The 19,974-nt window shown below is 39.2% G+C and overlaps 1 protein-coding gene across 1 annotated transcript; it reads left to right on the top strand.

Moving 5' to 3' along the window:
• The first annotated feature begins 2,936 nt into the window (after nt 1-2,936).
• Nucleotides 2,937-18,136, top strand: LOC132404625 (dihydropteridine reductase-like). The gene is made up of 7 exons (XM_059988923.1): nt 2,937-3,123; nt 3,466-3,558; nt 4,995-5,091; nt 5,827-5,967; nt 10,955-11,063; nt 14,793-14,876; nt 15,835-18,136. Exons 1-7 carry the CDS (start codon nt 3,037-3,039, stop codon nt 15,938-15,940), a joined length of 717 nt encoding a protein of 238 aa, XP_059844906.1. The 5' UTR covers nt 2,937-3,036; the 3' UTR covers nt 15,941-18,136.
• Nucleotides 18,137-19,974: the final 1,838 nt, after the last annotated feature.

Here is a 19,974-nt window from a genome sequence, read left to right as displayed (position 1 = left end):
GACAGACAGACAGACAGACAGACATACTTTATTGATCCCAAGGGAAATTGGGTTTCGTTACAGCCGCACCAACCAAGAATAGTGTAGAAATATAGCAATATAAAACCATAAATAATTAAATAATAATAAGTTAATCATGATAAGTGGAAATAAGTCCAGGACCAGCCTATTGGTTCAGGGTGTCTGACACTCCAAGGGAGGAGTTGTAAAGTTTGATGGCCACAGGCAGGAATGACTTCCTATGATGCTCAGTGTTGCATCTTGGTGGAATGAGTCTCTGGCTGAATGTACTCCTGTGCCTAACCAGTACATTATGGAGTGGATGGGAGTAATTGTCCAAGATGGCATGCAACTTGGACAGCATCCTCTTTTCAGACACCACCGTCAGAGAGTCCAGTTCCACCCCCACAACGTCACTGGCCTTATGAATGAGTTTGTTGATTCTGTTGGTGTCTGCTACCCTCAGCCTGCTGCCCCAGCACACAACAGCAAACATGATAGCACTGACCACCACAGCCTCGTAGAACATCTTCAGCATCGTCCGGCAGATGTTAAAGGACCTCAGTCTCCTCAGGAAATAGAGACGGCTCTGACCCTTCTTGTAGACAGCTTCAGCTTCTTTGACCAGTTCAGTTTATTGTCCATTTGTGTCCCCAGGTATTTGTAATCCTCCACCATGTCCACACTGACCCCTTGGATGGAAACAGGGGTAACCAGTGCCTTAGCCCTCCTCAGGTCCACCACCAGCTCCTTAGTCTTTTTCACATTAAGCTGCAGATGATTCTGCTCGCACCATGTGACAAAGTTTCTCACCGTCGCCCTGTACTCAGCCTCATCTCCCTTGCTGATGCATCCAACTATGGCAGAGTCATCAGAAAACTTCTGAAGATGGCAAGACTCTGTGCAGTAGTTGAAGTCCGAGGTGTAAATGGTGAAGAGAAAGGGAGACAGGACAGACCTTTGTGGAGCCCCAGTGCTGCTGGCCACTCTGTCTGACACACAGTGTTGCAAGTGCACGTACTGTGGTCTGCCAGTCAGGTAATCAATAATCCATGACACCAGGGAAGCATCCACCTGCATCACTGTCAGCTTCTCACCCAGCAGAGCAGGGCGAATGGTGTTGAATACACTGGAGAAGTCAAAAATCATGACCCTCACAGTGCTCGCCATAGATGCCCTCTTCTCATTGCTAATATCAAGGAGGAGGTACAAGAGCCTGGAGACACATATTTAACACTTTAGGAACAGCTTCTTCCCCTCCACTGTCAGATTTCTGAATGGATGATGAACCCAATTACACCAACTCAATATCTTAGCCTTTTTGCTCTCTTCTTGCACTACTTACAGTATTTAATTTATATATTTTTTCTTATTGCAATTTGTAGTTTATTATTATTATGTATTGCAATGTACTGCTGCTGCAAAACAACAAATTTCATGACATACGCCATTGATATTAACCAGATTCTAATTCTAATTAGTGTTTGGCATATGAATATTTTGAATGAGAATAATAAGTATATCATATTTGAATAATATAAAAACATACTAAACAACAAACAAAATTGCACTATAAAATATTTTTGTTGAAAAATACAAGGAGCAGGAACAAATATTTGGGTATACAAATATTATGATGAAAAATTGAAAGCAATATTTATAGTAAAGGTCAGGTACATACAGCATTTCAATCAATAACAAAATGGCTGTTGGTCCCTCTTGCCCTTTCCAGTAGTCTGGTGTTTGCAAAGATATGGAAGAATTTTTCAGCACAGCTTTGATGGTTCAAAGCATCCACACCTGAGTATGGTGTCCCCAAAGCTTTCGATTTGAAGTTCACTGCTATAAGTAGCTTTGCGTTACTGTAGAATCCAAAAATATTCGCAGTATTTGATAGCTTTGCTGGTTCCATCTAAGTCAGGCTACGTGGCTTAATTGCCTTCTATATGGATGGGATCTGCTGTGCCGGATATCCGCCAATCCAGCCCTCTTCCACCCGCAGGTGTGATCCCATTGTCTATCACACAATAGGCAATAGACCATTCTGATGCACAGATCTTCACCCCATGGGATTCAGCTGGTCATATTCCACAGAGTTTTATTTGACTGCATCCAGGTGTTCAAATTTTATTCAGAAGCTGGTGATGAGCGTGGATTGTTTGTTCTGGGCCCATGATTATCCTTTCAGCAGTATATCTGAAACAGACAATTTATTTTACTGCACAGAATAGCCCTTTAAGCCAGGCCGCCCGATTTAATCCTAGCCTAATCACGGGTCAGTTTACAATGACCAATTTACCTACCTGCTAGTGCATTTTTAGATTGTGGGAGGAAACCAGAGCTCGGGAGGAAACCACCGCAGAGGTGGGAAGTGAACTTGGGACTCTGGCACTTTAAAACATTGTGCTAACCACTACGCTATCATGCCACCCTTTTCTAAAGGCTGCTTCATCAGCAGCTTGATACGTACTAATTTGTTACTACATTTCTTCCTCTGCAATGGCGACTGCTTTTGATGAAAGCATTTCATTAACAATTGGAACTTTGGGACACTTTGAAAAGATTTTAAAAGATGTTATCTGAATCGAAAGTTTTATTTGTATCCTGTTGTAAACCAATTTTAAAAATAAAGTATTTTTTATGATATGGAATGCAGGTTCCCTTTTTTTGGTTTATTAAGAAAATACGTGGTAGGCACTGCGAGTGGTCACTGATTTCCCTGTTCGATGGTGCTGGTTATTTTCAGGCCAGGCAGCATCTATGGAAAAAAGTTCAGTCGACGTTTCCACAGATGCTGCCTGGCCTGCTGAGTTCCTCCGGCATTTTGTGCGTGTTGCTGAGATTTCCAGCATCTGCAGATCTGCTGCTCGTTTCCAGTTTGGTTTTGTGTACAGGTTGCAGTAAGTCCTCCAGGCCGGAGGTGGTGCTGATGGCAGATCGAGTCGGCCATGTTCCTCAGTGAACGGCTTCAGCTGAGTGACAGTGTGCAGCGGGCAGGAAAGACCGACCTGCTTTCGTTCCGAAAGACTACCGGCAATGGCTGCAGCTCGTAAAGTCATCGTGTACGGAGGAAAAGGCGCCCTAGGAACCAAATGCGTGGAGCTTTTTAAATCTAAGCACTGGGTATGTAGCTAAAGTAGGAACGACTGGGTCCTGGGCACACGGTCAACGCTAGGAACGAGTAACTGGGAGAATAAAATGAATTCAGTTCCGAGTTTTTCCATTAAATGTGCTGTGCGAAGCGGAATACACGTTCAACGCTGAAATGTGAAATGACATATGATTTTACATTTCAATAACTCAGCGTTGAACTCCTCTTTCGTGCTGCACTCAGCACGCTGTGTTTGATGACCAGTGGAGCCACAGGTGGATTGACAGATGGGCGGATATCTATGTCAGATCGTGTTGGAGTTTCATCGTCGCCTGGATTTGTTTTGTGTTACATATAACTTTCCTCTGTTGCAGTGGGTTGCCTCCATTGATTTTACATCTAATGAAGAGGCGAATGCGAGTATCATTGTGAAGACGAGCGAGTCCTTCACCGAGCAGGCAGAGCAGGTAACATCACAGCCACAGGTGACAGCTATCCCTAAAGATACAGCAGAGCAGGTAACATCACAGCCACAGGTGACAGCTATCCCTAAAGATACAGCAGAGCAGGTAACATCACAGCCACAGGTGACAGCTATCCCTAAAGATACAGCAGAGCAGGTAACATCACAGCCACAGGTGACAGCTACCCCTAAAGATACAGCAGAGTAGGTAACATCACAGCCACAGGTGACAGCTACCCCTAAAGATACAGCAGAGTAGGTAACATCACAGCCACAGGTGACAGCTACCCCTAAAGATACAGCAGAGCAGGTAACATCACAGCCACAGGTGACAGCTACCCCTAAAGATACAGCAGAGCAGGTAACATCACAGCCACAGGTGACAGCTACCCCTAAAGATACAGCAGAGCAGGTAACATCACAGCCACAGGTGACAGCTACCCCTAAAGATACAGCAGAGCAGGTAACATCACAGCCACAGGTGACAGCTACCCCTAAAGATACAGCAGAGCAGGTAACATCACAGCCACAGGTGACAGCTACCCCTAAAGATACAGCAGAGCAGGTAACATCACAGCCACAGGTGACAGCTACCCCTAAAGATACAGCAGAGCAGGTAACATCACAGCCACAGGTGACAGCTACCCCTAAAGATACAGCAGAGCAGGTAACATCACAGCCACAGGTGACAGCTACCCCTAAAGATACAGCAGAACAGCTGACATTTAGTGGTGTGTGCAGACCAAGAAGGTGATTATGGACCTTGACAGGTATGGACAGAAAAGGTGACAACTGCTACATACGGGTACAGGTGGACCAGATGACCGCTGCTATTGATGCAATGAGTAGGTGACTGTTGGTAGGGAAGCTGTCTCCATCACAGGGGCCGAGATGATAATTGATTCTGACAAGTACATCTGGATGGCAACCACAGTGGATTGAGACAAGCAGATTAGGAAATAAATGTAAGATAGGGTATTATAATTAATAAGATGGATATGAGCATACAAATTAGGAGCACAGGTAACCCAAGGAGAATTCAAGCCTTCTCTGCAGTTCAAAAAGATCATAGCTGATCTAACTGTAATTTCAACTGTGCATGCCTATCTGTCCCTGGTAACCTTTTACCCCTTGCTAATCAAACATCAGTCTGCCTCTGTCTTAACAATATTCAGTAGCTCTATTCCCACCAGCCTTTTCAGGGAGAGAACTTCAGACCGGTGAGGATGAGAGGAAAACATTTGCCCCACTTCTGCCTTAAATATGCAGCCCCCTTGTTTTTAGACAGTGACCGGTAGTACTAGATTCTCCCAGTAGAGGAAACATCCTGTCCCTCTTGACCCTCTCAACACATCTCAGGACCTTAGGGTGAATTGAAAATTCATCTGTTGATTGTGAAAGCAATGATGAAAGTTTTGCATGTCGTTCTGATTTCAACAGGTTACTGCTGATATTGCCAGCCTTCTTGGGGAGCAGAAGGTGGATGCCATAATCTGTGTAGCAGGGGGTTGGGCAGGCGGTAGCGCAAAAGCAAAATGTAAGTGTGTGTATTTCACACAACCACAGCACTCACTCCCTTCTTATCATTTGTATACAAGGACAATGTTTTAATCAAAATGCATATGATTTAGCAATTAAGGATTCTGCATGAATGCATGATATTAAGTTCTAATTTTACTAAGCTTATGATAACATCTTATCACCTCCACCTTAAATCAGCACAATGTATTCATTTGGGAAAATACCTGTTTTTAACATGCTACCTGAATGAGGGTGTGAATGCCTTTGGGTTTATTGATCTTGAGTTTACATTAGCCCGAATATCATGTTTTACCTTTTGGATCATGCAGGCTCTGATAATTTTGAGTACTTAGAAGTGACCAGCTGTAATCCTTCCATACTTCAGTGTGGGAAATGATGCTAAGTACATGAGAGTAATTAATTGAAATTTAAGATTAATTATGGAAAAATGTAACCACAATATTATATGGATACAATCATGTCTGTCTCACGGGTGTAGGAGTAATGAAGGGCCCTAATGCTTTCTGATTCTTTGCTCTGCAGCGTTGTATTAAAGAGAATATTTCAACTGTCTCCTTGCTTATGTCGGTAAACAATGATATTCTAATAACTTTAAGATACTTCAGATGCATACCATTTTCCTTTGACATTTTGGGGAAATGATCCGATGTTTCCATTTTGCAATATGGCTAATTTTTGTTTGATGCAAAATAAAATTTGGCAATGACTTTCGTTGTTTTATTTTTCAAAGCTCTTTATAAAAATGCTGACTTGATGTGGAAGCAGAGCATGTGGACATCTACAATCTCCAGTCATTTAGCCTCAAAATATCTCAAAGATGATGGCTTTTTGGCACTTACTGGAGCAAGTGCTGCTTTAAGTGGGACACCAGGTGAGTAGGTCTTTCCTGTTTGCTCTCTGAAAATATTAAATGGATCTTATTACCATTAGGTCGTTAAGTCTTATAAAATGTATGTATGTATTTGCTGCTTTGCTATGTAATTTGAAATGCCACCAAAAAATAACTTGGTCTTTCTTATTTTTGGTGTACATGTACATTTATATAGTGGACTGATTGAGAACTACAGTGGAATTAGTCACTAATTCATTAAAGATCCAGATGCAGTTTCAACATTGGAGCATAATTTAATAATATGAACTTCTGAAAGTTTATTTTACTTCTAAGTAATGGTTGAAGAACCTTGAGGTTGTCTGAGACATTGCAGCAGCAGACGGTAGAACGATCATTTCACTCAATAGCCTCATTATAATTAATGCATATATTTGAAAAGGAACAATAGCACCAGGATATCTTGAGCTGCAACATTTAAGTGTGAGATCTCTGGGGAGAGGAGTTCTGGAAGGGTAAAATTTCCTATGGATTTTTTAACAGGGTCCCCTGTGTTCTTGATTGTTCTGGTAAAGCACCTTCCATGCATTGCACCTTACCTTATGACTGTGAAGCTAAGCACAGCTCCAATCCAATTTTTAAGTTTGTTGATGATACTGCTGTTGTTGGCTGAATCAAAGATGGTGATGAATTAGCAGATAGGAGAGAGACTGAAAATCTGGCTGAGTGGTGCCAGAACAACAACCTCTCGCTCAATGTCAGTAAAACCAAGGTACAGAAGCCTGAGAAGAGTTAATTTGTCATAAATACCTGGAAAGCACCAGATCCTTTTTTAGGGAGTTGATCATTGACTTCAGCAGGTGGAACCCAGAGATCCATGAGCCAGTCCTCATTGGAGGATCGGAGGTGGAGAGGGTCAGCGATTGAAACATTTTGGTTGCACACAGATCTCCAAAAACATACCTCCATTTAACTAATTATGTGAATTTTAAAACCATCTGACTGCATCAGTGATGATTTGGTGTGTCATATTAAAGGAGAAAATACTTAATGCAATCAATTATTTTGTGTTTTATATTTGTAATTAATTTGGATCACTTTGTAAAGATCTGTTTTCACTTTGACACAGAAGAGTCTTTTTCTGTTTATCAGTGTCAAAAACAACCAAATTAAATCCGCTGTGATTCAATGTTGTAAAATGATAAAACAAGAAAACTTCCGGGGTGGGGGGGGGGGTGAATATTTATTATAGACAGTATATACTTTGATAATAAACTTACTTTGAAATTCAAACTTACTTTAATTCATTTTGAAGCTAGCAGTGAGGTCAGAATCTTGAGGAAGTTTAATAGACATCCTTAAATTATAATATTTAACTTATTGCATTGACATTTATTTAACTCGTGATTAATCTGGAATAATTTAAAAACACCTATTTCTGTAGCAATGATCTAGAAACCATAGGATTATCTCAAATATCCATTTGGTTCAGCAATGTCCTTCTAGGAAGGAAATTTGCCATGGTGCATGTGACGGCAGATCCATTAATCTCTTCCATTCAGAGCGAGTTGGAGATGGGAAATAAATGTCTGTATAACCAGATCCTCATCCTGTGTCTGGGCTATCCAATCCCATACAGCCCTCTGCAACCTCTTTTGTCGGTTCTCAATTTCAGTTGTATGGCCTTTGGCATTTTGTCCAGACTCAGCTGCCACTGTGCTTTAATCTGGGGAAAGAAGAGTTTAAAAAACAATTAATTTAATATCTTATTAGAATTTTAGCATGGAGTTGTTTGCTTCAGAAAGCTATGAATCATTGGGGAGATGATAAGAATTGTCTTTGCACATTGAGTTGTAGATGTAGGAAATGACTGAAGACTGAGGAGCAGTGGAAGCAGTTTCATCGGGATTCAACATTGGGAATTTGATAAATTCTTAAGAAGGAAAGAAAATCACACCACACCACTTAAGGACAGCTGGTGTAGTATTAATAGAAAAGCTATTTCGAAGAGCGAAGAGTCTGTTGTCCTTTGAAACTATGTGGCTGATTGTGCTAAATGCTTGCAGAATTTTCAAGTATTCATAGTTTGCTCCACAGCTTCATTGGAACCAAATGTATTCTATTGAAGATGACAAGCAAATGTTTAATGCCAATGTTTAATGTTTAATTTACTCCCACGTGTCTTTGGATCTATAGCACAATGTTTTGAAATGTTTGTGATCAAAACCATATTGTTGCCATTATGCAAACATACCTTGGACGTGGCGGCTTCTGAACATTATCTTAGTTATAATTTATCTTTTTATTTATTTACCATAGTTCTTTGCTGGTTTATTGCGCTTAGTTTAAATAGTTTAAGCTTATCAAAATCCAAAAATATCTGCTGATGCTGTAAGTCTGAAATTAAAATAGAAAAAGATAGAAACACTTAGGTTTGGTTTTTACTTATTTTGCTAATCTTATCTGCTTTCAAGCTTTGAAGATTGCAGTGGGGATAACAGATGTACTGATTATGTAATAGGGAATTGGCAGATTCATAAAATTTTGAAGCAGATTTTGTGAGATCAAAAGGTTTTAATATCCTTGTATCTTATTTATTGAAGGTATGATTTTACACTTAGAAAGTACATTTGCAATATTGGTCTCATGATGATTATTTCAGAAGTTCTAGCCACTTAGAACCACATTTTCAGGTTATGTGTTCAAATGAAAATGAAGCAGCTGGTTTAAATTTGTGCAGGGTTATTTGGTTTGACCTTGCGTTTAATCGATAGAATGAACAACTGTTGGGGCCAGTGAACTGTGACTGGTTTCCTAATGTGCACTGTCAATAATTAGTCAGTCCCAACTATTACTGCTTGGTTTTAAGAATAGAATGCAGTTCATAGTTCTTTTAGATCAATCTATTCTTTAGGAAACCATTAAAAATGGAATGTTAATGATCTTGCTTTCCAAACATATTTCTTGGCATTTCTTTTAAATGGTAAACATTAAACATTTGATTAGTTTTAAGTTTATTAATTAACTATTTATTCCTTCTATCAAGATGTCTTTTCTAAATTATGTTTTAATTATTTTGTCTTCCCTTGTTTGCATCATATCAACCACAAAGATCTTTGGGATGGATTATATTGTTTTTGTCTGACATTTCTGTAAATAATTAGTAGCTTTCTGTCACCTGTTATGCAACTTACCTCCAACTTTCATGTCTGCATGTAAAAATACAGAAGTCAGAGATGAGCTGGAGGTCAGATGAAACTCATCTGATGATCTGCTCCACCAATGGTCTTCTCACTGAACTTGGCAGTTTGACACAGGAACCAGGGTTACTGAACCTGAGTTTACTTATTTTACTTTGATTTACTATTCCCACTGCTTGTGATATTTATTTATTTATTTGTTCATTTTTTTAAAAAAGCGATTTCAAGATATTCAACTCTACTTGAATGATTTTTAAAAATTCTCTGAAAAACTTCTTCTTGTCAGAGGTTCCACATTCCCCCTGTGACTGTGCTGGTTTCCTCCCACATAGTAAAGGTGTGCAGGATGGTATGTTAACAGGACACTGTAAATTGTTCCTTGTGTATTATAGAGTGGGGGAACTTGTGGGGTGTGCCTGGAAAGTGGGAGAAGAAAATGGATTTGTGTAAATGGGTGTTTAATAGATAACATGGTCTCTTTGGCCTTGTTTTTGTGCTGCACCATGAAGACTCTATGACAATTTAACAAAAGTAAATGTTTAAAAGCCCCTTGAACACTTTTTAGTGCAATAGTGCCATAGACATAGGGTATCAAAGTTCCATCAGGGCTGCCCGGATGGGGCTTTATGGTCTGATTCTGGGATGACTCTCAGATATCAAGGGTCAATATGGTCCATCAGATTCCAAACAGGTCAGTCTGGGTGGGATCACAACAGGTTAATGTGGCTGGAATCACAACACTGGTGACTTCAGGTAGATGGCTGGATGCAAACCAAAGGATTGCTATTTACCTGATTTTCCTAATCTTGAAGACCTCTGTTGTGACTGAACTAAAACTGAGTCACAAGGGAGCTGTCACTGGGAAATATAGAAGTCTTTATTCATACAGCAAACTTTCTGTAGAGACAATCCAAAAGAATCTCACTCTCCTGACAGGAAGTTTTATACTTCTTCAACACAAAGGTTACAAAAAACTACAGATTCAATTAATAGTCACCTACTTAACTTGAACATTTTTAATATAGTCAGGTAAATCTACAGAATTAATACTTACAATGGTAGCATATCACAACCAGCAGAACCCCTTTTGAATAGTCAATGCTGGTGTCTGTTTCAAAAGCCAGACATACCCCTTTTGTTACAGTGTTGTGGGATGTCTCCATGAATGTACAGCTAACCAGAAGGTTAAGAGACTGCACTGTGCATTAAATAGCAGGAACATTCACCTATTGTCATTTTCAATGTAGTTTCAATGGGACAGAATCATAATGTCCTATTAAGTTGTGCACAGGTTTTATTTCTTAAAGACTGGTTCTTATTTTACTTAATCCGTAATTGTGCTACCCTTAATGTCATTACTCCAGAATGATCCCTAACATCCAACATTAGCTCAATGGTCATGAGGTAAAGCCTTAACTTAAAGCCTCTTCATAATTGTGGGTAGAGTTTATAAATTCAGAGGGAAGATTAACTTGTTGGTTCAAAAGTATGTCAATTAAGGAGCATGGGAATGATTATACTGCGAGGATTGTGTAATTAGATTAGGAGGGGCCTTGATTGTGAAAAATACTGAACAAATACAACATATTAGGATTGCAATGTGTAGTACCATTTTTGACTGAAAAGGATGCCTGGTTGAGTATCTGCTGAGTGATTCTGAGTGTGGAATCCCTAGAAACCATGGAGCAGCCATTTGGTGGGTGGGGAAACAAAACAGCTTGATCTCCCATTTAACATGTCTAGCGGTTGTTGTGATCAAGGTAAAGAACTTACCTTTGCTTTAGGAACTGCACCAGTTGTGTGTTTCAGCCCATCTGTTTCCCATTTAGGAATGGTGGGCTATGGCATGGCGAAAGCAGCTGTACATCAACTGTGCCGGAGTCTAGCTGGAGAGAACAGCGGGTTGCCCGTTGGATCTTCTGCTCTGGCAATTTTGCCGTAAGTATCAAGTCTACCCTGAACATGCTAATGTTCCCTGTCCCATTTAAGGAGAAAAATTACTGTTATCTCTCACAAAGCACTTGGCATTAATTGTCAGTTGATTGAACTGGTGCATGGTGTGCTAGCAATGTGTATCTTGAAATTTAGGATAAAATATTTAAAGTTAAATATTTCAATATTTCAGTCCTGTTTAAATAAGCTTTTTGTCTGTGTTTCATGTGTTATTCCACATTTCTGTGAAACTGTTGTATTTGTGCAAAAGTAATTTATCTCCAGTCATTCACATCCTTGAGATTTGGACATGTCTCTGTTTTGTCAACTGATTAACTTCTATTATCTCCTTCTAACCCTCTGGGGTAATGAACATATCAAGTCTCTTCTAATCTATCATTACTGTGTTCACTTGTAAAATCATTTTGGTTGTTGCTGCTGGCTCAAGGCTATCGCTTTTTTAATAATCATAGGATCTTTCTCTCCTTGCCAAAATTTTCCTGCATCCTTAGTCATGCCTACCCATCCCATTGTGTTTGTTCATGTATGTTGTCTCCCAGAGCTTCAGATTTAATATCCTCAGTCTTAAATTCATACATCTCTCTGGAGAAGTGTTTTCTGATGCTTAACAAAAATGTTACATAGATGTAATTTCTTGATATTTATCATGGTGGTGGGATCTCTCTTTTGCCCTCCTCAGTCCTGGAATCATTCAGTCATTCCTCCCACTTCTTACTCCTTTGTATCTTCTATTCTCTTTCCTTTCAAGGATCTGGGCCTTGAGCTCAGGAAGTTTCCCCGCCTTTTAATCTCTCTCTCAATTGAGTCATCTCTGGTCATGTGTGTGACTGATTATCCACTTTTGATTATATATCTGTAAAGCATTTTGAAATGATAGTTTCAATTGAAACAGATTTCTGTTCCGGTCCTGGAGTGTTCATGTTACTTGTGTATGTGGCATTTTCTGGTGATTGTTTACTGCAAGTATTCAATGTACAAGGAACCTGAATACTCTTACTTCAATAAAATGACTGCTTGATATTAATTACTAGAAGCTACTTTAAAAGAACAAAGTTTATTCCATTCATTAGTAACCAGAATTAGTAAAAAAAAACCTGCAGAAACTTGAGATGAAAATGGAATATGTTGGAATATTCAATAGGTGAGGCAGCATTACGGTGTGGTAGTACAGTGGTTAGCGCAACACTTTACAGTGTAAGATTAGAGTTCACTTCCCATCTGTCTGTAAGCAGTTCGTATGTTCTCCCCGTCACTGCATCAGCTCCTTCTGGGTAATATGGTTTCCGCCCACATTCCAAGGGTAGAGGTTTACCCATGGATGACTGGGCTATATCCACACTTTTTCATAGGCTTTTCCATTTTGGGGCATTGGTGTTTCCATACCAGGCCATGATGAAATCGGTCAATATAATCTCCACCGTGCATCTATAGAAGTTTGTCAAAGTTTTAGATGTCATGCCGAATCTTCACAGACTCCGAAAGGAAGCAGAAGTGCTGCCGTGCTTTCTCTATAATTGCACTTACGTGCTGGGCCCAGGACATAATAACACTGAGGCATCGGAAGTTGCGAACCCTTGCCAGCTCTGATCCTCCAGTGAGGACTGGCTCATGGACCTTTGTTTCAATTTCAGCAAAAAATGTTTCGGAGATCTTGTACATCAGATGCTTATATAGTTGAAGGTGGGATTAAATTAACAGTGAATACCATTCTGAGAAACATTTGATGATGTAGTAAAACAAAAAAAGCACCACAGAAGAATGATTATACATATTTGAAAATTGAACCAAGTCCATTTGATTTCGACATCTCTTCGAATCCAATGGGTTACTTACTATATGTTGCCCAAATTGTAACTCAGTAACAGGAATGGGAATGGTCTGTATTTTGTGAATGAAGTAATGGTGCCACCAGCATTGTCATTTAGCTCTTTAGGCACATAATACACATATCAGCTGACTGAAGTTTTTTTTTTTGGAGGCTTTATCACATTTATGATTTTAGAACAACATGTATTTATTACACTATTTGTTAAGGGAGTAGAAATGTTATAAATAATTGACACAAGAGGTACAGCAGATGCTGGAAATCTAGAGCAATACACACACTGCACTCCAGGAGCTCAGCAGGCCAGGAAGCATCTCTGGTTGGGAATAAACAGTCAAGGTTTTCGGCCACGACTCTTCATCAGGACTGGGAAGGAAGGGAGAAGGAGTCAGATTAAGATGGTGAGGAAGAAGTACAAGGTGATAGGTGAAACTGGGAGGGGGGAGTGGGTGAAGCAAAGAGCTGGAAAGTTGATTGAGGGAAGAGATAATTGGTTTCCTCATAATGTGTTAAATTACTAACATATCTGGTGTAATTTGGATGATGTAAAAGGGGAATTGCTGTAAATAACCATTTCTAGTATATGTGTGGCCATGGGGGATGTTGATCAGAGGCTTTCTTTATCTTTCCTGCACTTTTAAACCACAGGATCCTCCTGTTCATTAGCAGTAGCAGGATCAGATGTCACCGCTGAGTATTGTTATCCAACCCTATGAATTCTCAACATTTCAGCTGTAAGATTAGTTGTTCTGTGTCATTTCCTGAATGAGTCACAGTTTTCAATGAACTTTCATTTTGAGGACCAAAGACATTGATCTTGCTGAATCCTAACCTTTAAATTTCATATACTATCCCTCAGTAATATTGTTGTTGTCTTAGCACTTCGGTTGCCCATGTCTGTGTTCATAAATGTGTTTAAAATTCATAGTTATACTGACCAAAAAAAAGAGGAGCCTTTGCACTATCCCTGTCTTGGTCGACCAACTTTATTTCCTCAAATGCTAACATGTACCTTTCAAACATACTGTTCTCATGTATAAATGCTTCATGACTTTGTTCTACATGATCTCCTGTGTCTTCAGCCCCTTATCTTCCTCTCTGGCTATTGACACTATAATTCCTTAATCACTATTCTGCATTCATTATATTTAACACAATTAAAATCTATCTATGGCAGGGTTTTAGTCATGTCTAACTTCACCCTTTGTAGCTTGTTTTATATTTCCATTGTATTCTTACTGGAATGCCTTGATTGATGACTGTGTGAAAGTGATTCTTGAGAAAAATACCTTGGCAATGTTATATCTTCTTGAGATTTACCTGCTGTTTGGGGTCTTTAAGGTTCTTGTTTATGTCTTTTAATGTATTTAAAGCAGACATTATAATACTTATAATGTACTTATATACTTTATAATATATTAAAGTACTTTATTAAGAAAGTACTTAATAAAGGGAATGAAAGGATAATACAGGTAGATGGGAATGCTGAGTTGAGATGTTACAATGAATAAAACCTGTTTGATCTTATTAAATGGCCGAGTGGCTTCAGGAGCTTTAAAGCCTGCTTCTCTTCCTAATTTATACATTCTCATCCATCAGCCTTGACAGGAAAACTGCAGATAATCTGTTTCTACCTCACTTTCTTAGTGGTGCTGATAAGACAGACAAAAGGGTTTATTTTGTATATAATTTAGAAAACATCAGTGTAGAGAAAATATATTTGAATTTAATTTTTATTTAAACTTGCCAAACAGAGATGGAAATGCGTGTGTCCTTTTAAATTGCCTGTTTCTGGGCAAACTGATGTTATCAAGCCTTCACCACGGTAACATGTAGACATAAAATACATGACATCAAGAGCTTTCACTTCAATTTAATTTATCTTCCAGAGTTACCTTGGATACACCGATGAACAGGAAATCAATGCCTAATGCAGATTTCAGCTCCTGGACACCATTAGAATTTGTTGCTGAGTGAGTATCCAGCTGGGTCAATTGTACTCATTTTGCATCAGTGAGCTACTGTTTATTTATTTCTTTGTGTCTGGCCTAGTGTCCAGACTCCAAATTGAGAGGCCTATTTGTCTGTTTTAGCAAAGGACACATATTCTGCACAGAATTACTGAGGGTAGCTGACTTTTCCAAAGAGCAATTACATCTATGGTGATTCATGGTCAATGACCTTTTAATGTCAATAGCAGCCTGCGGGGAAATGAAATGAAATGAAATTATGCTGATACCTGATAGAAATCAGCATCCTATATTCACAATATAATTTTCTAGGAACTATGCTTATTAGCATAAATTATAAAAATAAACATTCAGGGAGTTTAATTTGATACATTTTTGAAAGTCATCCCTAATATAAATGAAGTTTGGTGAGAGAAAGCTTAAAAATGGTAACACGGTATATTCTTCAAATTCATTCTGATTATATTCTGAACATTCGCCAGAAATTCTTACCACTGATACCGAATTTCTCTTTGTTAAAATTAATAGGCAGAACATAATGGGCTGTTGTATTTTGTTTGGTGGAATGAAAGATATTAAATGAAAGTCAAGTTCTTTGATGCATTATACAGGCATTCAAAGAAATCTCAAATTTTCGTACTGAAACTTGGCCAATCCTCACCAATATGAGATAATCAGATGGGACAAGATCTCCTGACTTAGGGGTGGAATGTAGTAATCCTGGGTTGACCTCATATGCTAGGTTCACTGAAATGACTTTCTCTGAATCAATTTTGCCATTACACACTTACTATGTTATGAAAGATGATAATCTTAGAATAAAATTTGAAGGCATGATGAAATCAGGATAGGTTTAAAATTTATTAACATTCATTTTCATTCTTGAGACTGCATTCTGATGTTTTGAAGAAACTTCTGTTTCACATTATAAGAGTTACTTGTGTGTGATTTTTTTTTTCAGAACCTTCTATAACTGGACTGATAAAGCTGCCAGACCTGCCTCAGGAAGTCTTATTCAACTTGTAACAACTGGGAACAAAACTGATCTAATCCCTGCTCAACTCTGAGATGGAATCTCCATTATTAACCATTCAACATGGAGATCAGTTTAGTTATTTTTGTGAAGTGCCATTTCGCATACCTAATAGGAATCAATTGGTACCAGTGATAATGTGATGGATGGTGATGGAAAAAATATTTGATTGCATCTTCCTTTCTTTCTACTTCCTTGCCCTGTGTATTGAAGGGTTCTTCACTCAGTGATTTGAACACTATTTTCCTTCTCTTTTTTAAACTTCTTATTGCTGTTTCTTACTCTAACACACTATGCTTTCACAGAATTATTTGAGATGAGAAAGTACAGAATGAAAGATCATTTTCCTTGCCTTATGTTAGCTTACCTCGTCTTGTTTACCAGTAGCTAAGTGAATGCTTTATCTTTTTATGATTGTGTTTCTGTAATAAACATTGCACCATCTACAATCTACAAATTGTTTGAAATTTGTATAGAACTGATGGTGCAAGCTCACATTTCCAGGATTAACTACATTTCAGAATTTGGTTGAGTTCACAGCTTGATTTATATTTCTGCTCATAACCTGTTAGAACATTTGAATGATTTTTATTTGATGGAGTGCAGAGTATAACTTAGTTCAATTGGAAGCATAATGCAAAGTATACGAGTGTTCAGTTTGACTGAACTCATCTCAACTGGATTGAGATTTTACTCCTGAGTACAACTGAATCATCAATAGAATTTGTTAATGAATTTGCAAGTTCTTTCAAGATCACAAAACTTTGAAAGGAGGAATTATACAAGAAAGGAGTTCTATGGTATTCTAACAAAAAAAATCTTCCCATCAACAGAACAGCTGCAGATATAGATTATACTTAGTTTTCCCACTACCTCATTGGCCACACCTTCCAACATCTCCTTAACTATTCTTGATCTGGAAAGGATGGACCAAAGTTTCTGTTCCGTACTTTTCTACGACTCTATGAAATCAGACTAGAAGCAGAGTACCGGTTCTTACGGCAGCACAGTGGAATAACTAGTAGACTTGCTGCCTCGCGGGTTCAGTTCTGACCGCTGGTGTTGCCTGTGTCAGGTTACGATGTTCTGTGGATGCTCTGATCTCCACCATATACCAAAGACGTACAAATTATTAGGTTAATGTGCCACCATAAATTGAGCCTAGTGAAGAATTGAATGGTAGAATCTGGGGAGATTTCATAGGAATATAGTGAGAATAAAATGGGATTCAGGCAAATGGTGTTTGATGGTTGGAAAGGAGTCAGTGGGCTGCAGGGGCTGTTTACATGCATATTCTCTCCAAGCTTCTTACACTTAAAATTAGTTCTAATGTTAAAATAGTGCAGTCAAAGAAATCCTACCAATTAATTTTTACTGATGTACCTTAAATTGTCTGAGTCATGCATAAAGATTTTAGTCTGCTTCATTCATAATTATAAACAGGAATAGGATAAACAATATTTACTACAAGGAAAAGAAAGCTGATAGATTCAAAACCAAACAAATCAAATCACAAAATCTATCTAATATAATGTTTGAGGTTGCAAAATGTGTTTTACATACACAATTGTAAAAGAATTATCTAAAAAGATGTTAGTAAAACATATGGATTGTATTATTTCCTTTATATATTGGTTTCTCAGAGTTGTTTTCCAGCTAAGAAGTGGGAAAAGTAACTTATTGCCAAGTAGGTCTTGCACTCGAGAAAGGGCCACCGGGAGACGGATGTAGGTTAGACGCTTTGCAGCGGTTTTTTCTAGTTGTTTCACCTTTTTAGAAAAATGTTTCCCACACCCTCTCCATGCCCCAGATCAGCAAGTTCAAGAAATGAATTTGTGGAAAGACAAAAGGATGAATGCATTTCTAATAATGATGATCTAAAGAAAAAGTTATTGTGAAAATAATTATCTTGGAGCATCTCCAACTCCGAAATTAAAAACTCAACAATTCTCCCTTTGAATGAATTTACAATCTAATTCATGTCATTGATACACATTCTCTTCAGTTTGAATTTGGTTTGCCAATATAGTTGCACCGTAAGTGATTCTAATTATGATGCAGTAGCAATGATAAACTTGAATTGCTTTACATGAACGTAATTTTGTACATTACATTATCTTGACTCTTAATGCAAATATAATATATACAATGGAATATTAAAATTGTTGTAGACAGTATTCAAGCTTTGTAGCTATGTCATCAATAAAGCAAATATGTATTTGTGATTTGATTCTGTTTTCAGTAGGAATTCTTTCAGAACACTATTTTAGAATAACTACCAATTCTAAAGATGTACTTTAAAGGTAAAGGTTCACTTATTATCAAAGTACACAACTCCAAAATTCTTCTTTTCCAGGTAGCCATGAAACCAAGACAGAAAAGAAAGGTAGTACAATCATCAACCCCCTAATCCCCCCTCGCTGTGCAAAACAAAACAAACAGGAACAGAACTGGTACATCAATCCACAAATCCCCCCTCCCTGTGACAAACAGGAACAGAACGGGTACATCAATCCCCAAATCCCCCTTCCCTGTGTAAAACAAAACAAACAGGAACGGAACGGGTACATCAATCCCCAAATCCCCCCTCCCTGTGTAAAACAGAACAAACAGGAACGGAACGGGTACATCAATCCCCAAATCCCCCCTCCCTGTGCAAAACAAAACAAGCAGGTACGGAATGGGTACATCAATCCCCAAATCTCCCCTCCCTGTGCAAAACAAAACAAACAGGAACGGAACGGGTACATCAATCCCCAAATCCCCCCTCCCTGAGCAAAACAAAACAAACAGGAACGGAACGGGTACATCAATCCCCAAATCCCCCCTCCCTGTGTAAAACAAAACAAACGGGAACGAAACGGGTACATCAATCCCCAAATCCCCCTTCCCTGTACAAAACAAAACAAATGGGAACAGAACGGGTACATCAATCCCCAAATCCCCCCTCCCTGTGTAAAACAAAACAAATGGGAACAGAACGGGTACATCAATCCCCAAATCCCCCCCTCCCTGTGTAAAACAAACGGGAACGGAACGGGTACATCAATCCCCAAATCCCCCTTCCCTGTGTAAAACAAAACAAACGGGAACGGAACGGGTACATCAATCCCCAAATCCCCCCTCCCTGTGTAAAACAAACAGGAACGGAATGGGTACATCAAACCCCAAATCCCCCCTCTCTGTATAAAACAAAACAAACAGGAATGGAACGGGTACATCATTCCCCAAATCCCCCTTCCCTGTGCAAAACAAAACAAACAGGAACGGAACGGGTACATCAATCCCCAAATCCCCCCTCCCTGTGCAAAACTAAACAAACGGGAACGGAACGGGTACATCAACCCCTAAATCCCGCTTCCCTGTGTAAAACAAAACAAACGGGAACAGAACGGGTACATCAATCCCCAAATCCCCCTTCCCTGTACAAAACAAAACAAACAGGAACGGGTACATCAATCCCCAAATCCCCCCTCCCTGTGTAAAACAAAACAAGCAGGTACGGAATGGGTACATCAATCCCCAAATCCCACCTCCCTGTGTAAAACAAAACAAACGGGAACGGAACGGGTACATCAATCCCCAAATCCCCCCTCCCTGTGTAAAACAAAACAAACAGGAACGGAATGGGTACATCAATCCCCAAATCCCCCTTCCCTGTGCAAAACAAAACAAACAGGAACGGAATGGGTACATCAATCCCCAAATCCCCCTTCCCTGTGTAAAACAAAACAAACGGGAACGGAACGGGTACATCAATCCCCAAATCCCCCTTCCCTGTGTAAAACAAAACAAACGGGAACGGAATGGGTACATCAATCCCCCAAATCCCCCCTCCCTGTGTAAAACAAAACAAACGGGAACGGAACAGGTACATCAATCCCCAAATCCCCCCTCCCTGTGTAAAACAAAACAAACGGGAACGGAACGGGTACATCAACCCCTAAATCCCGCTTCCCTGTGTAAAACAAAACAAACAGGAACGGAATGGGTACATCAATCCCCAAATCCCCCTTCCCTGTGTAAAACAAAACAAACAGGAACGGAATGGGTACATCAATCCCCAAA

This window comes from Hypanus sabinus, chromosome 14 (assembly GCF_030144855.1).
Source record: "Hypanus sabinus isolate sHypSab1 chromosome 14, sHypSab1.hap1, whole genome shotgun sequence".
In the NCBI taxonomy this organism is placed as follows: domain Eukaryota; kingdom Metazoa; phylum Chordata; class Chondrichthyes; order Myliobatiformes; family Dasyatidae; genus Hypanus; species Hypanus sabinus.
The sequence above is the reverse complement of the archived record's forward strand: the minus strand, read 5'-3'. Positions and strand labels throughout refer to the sequence as shown.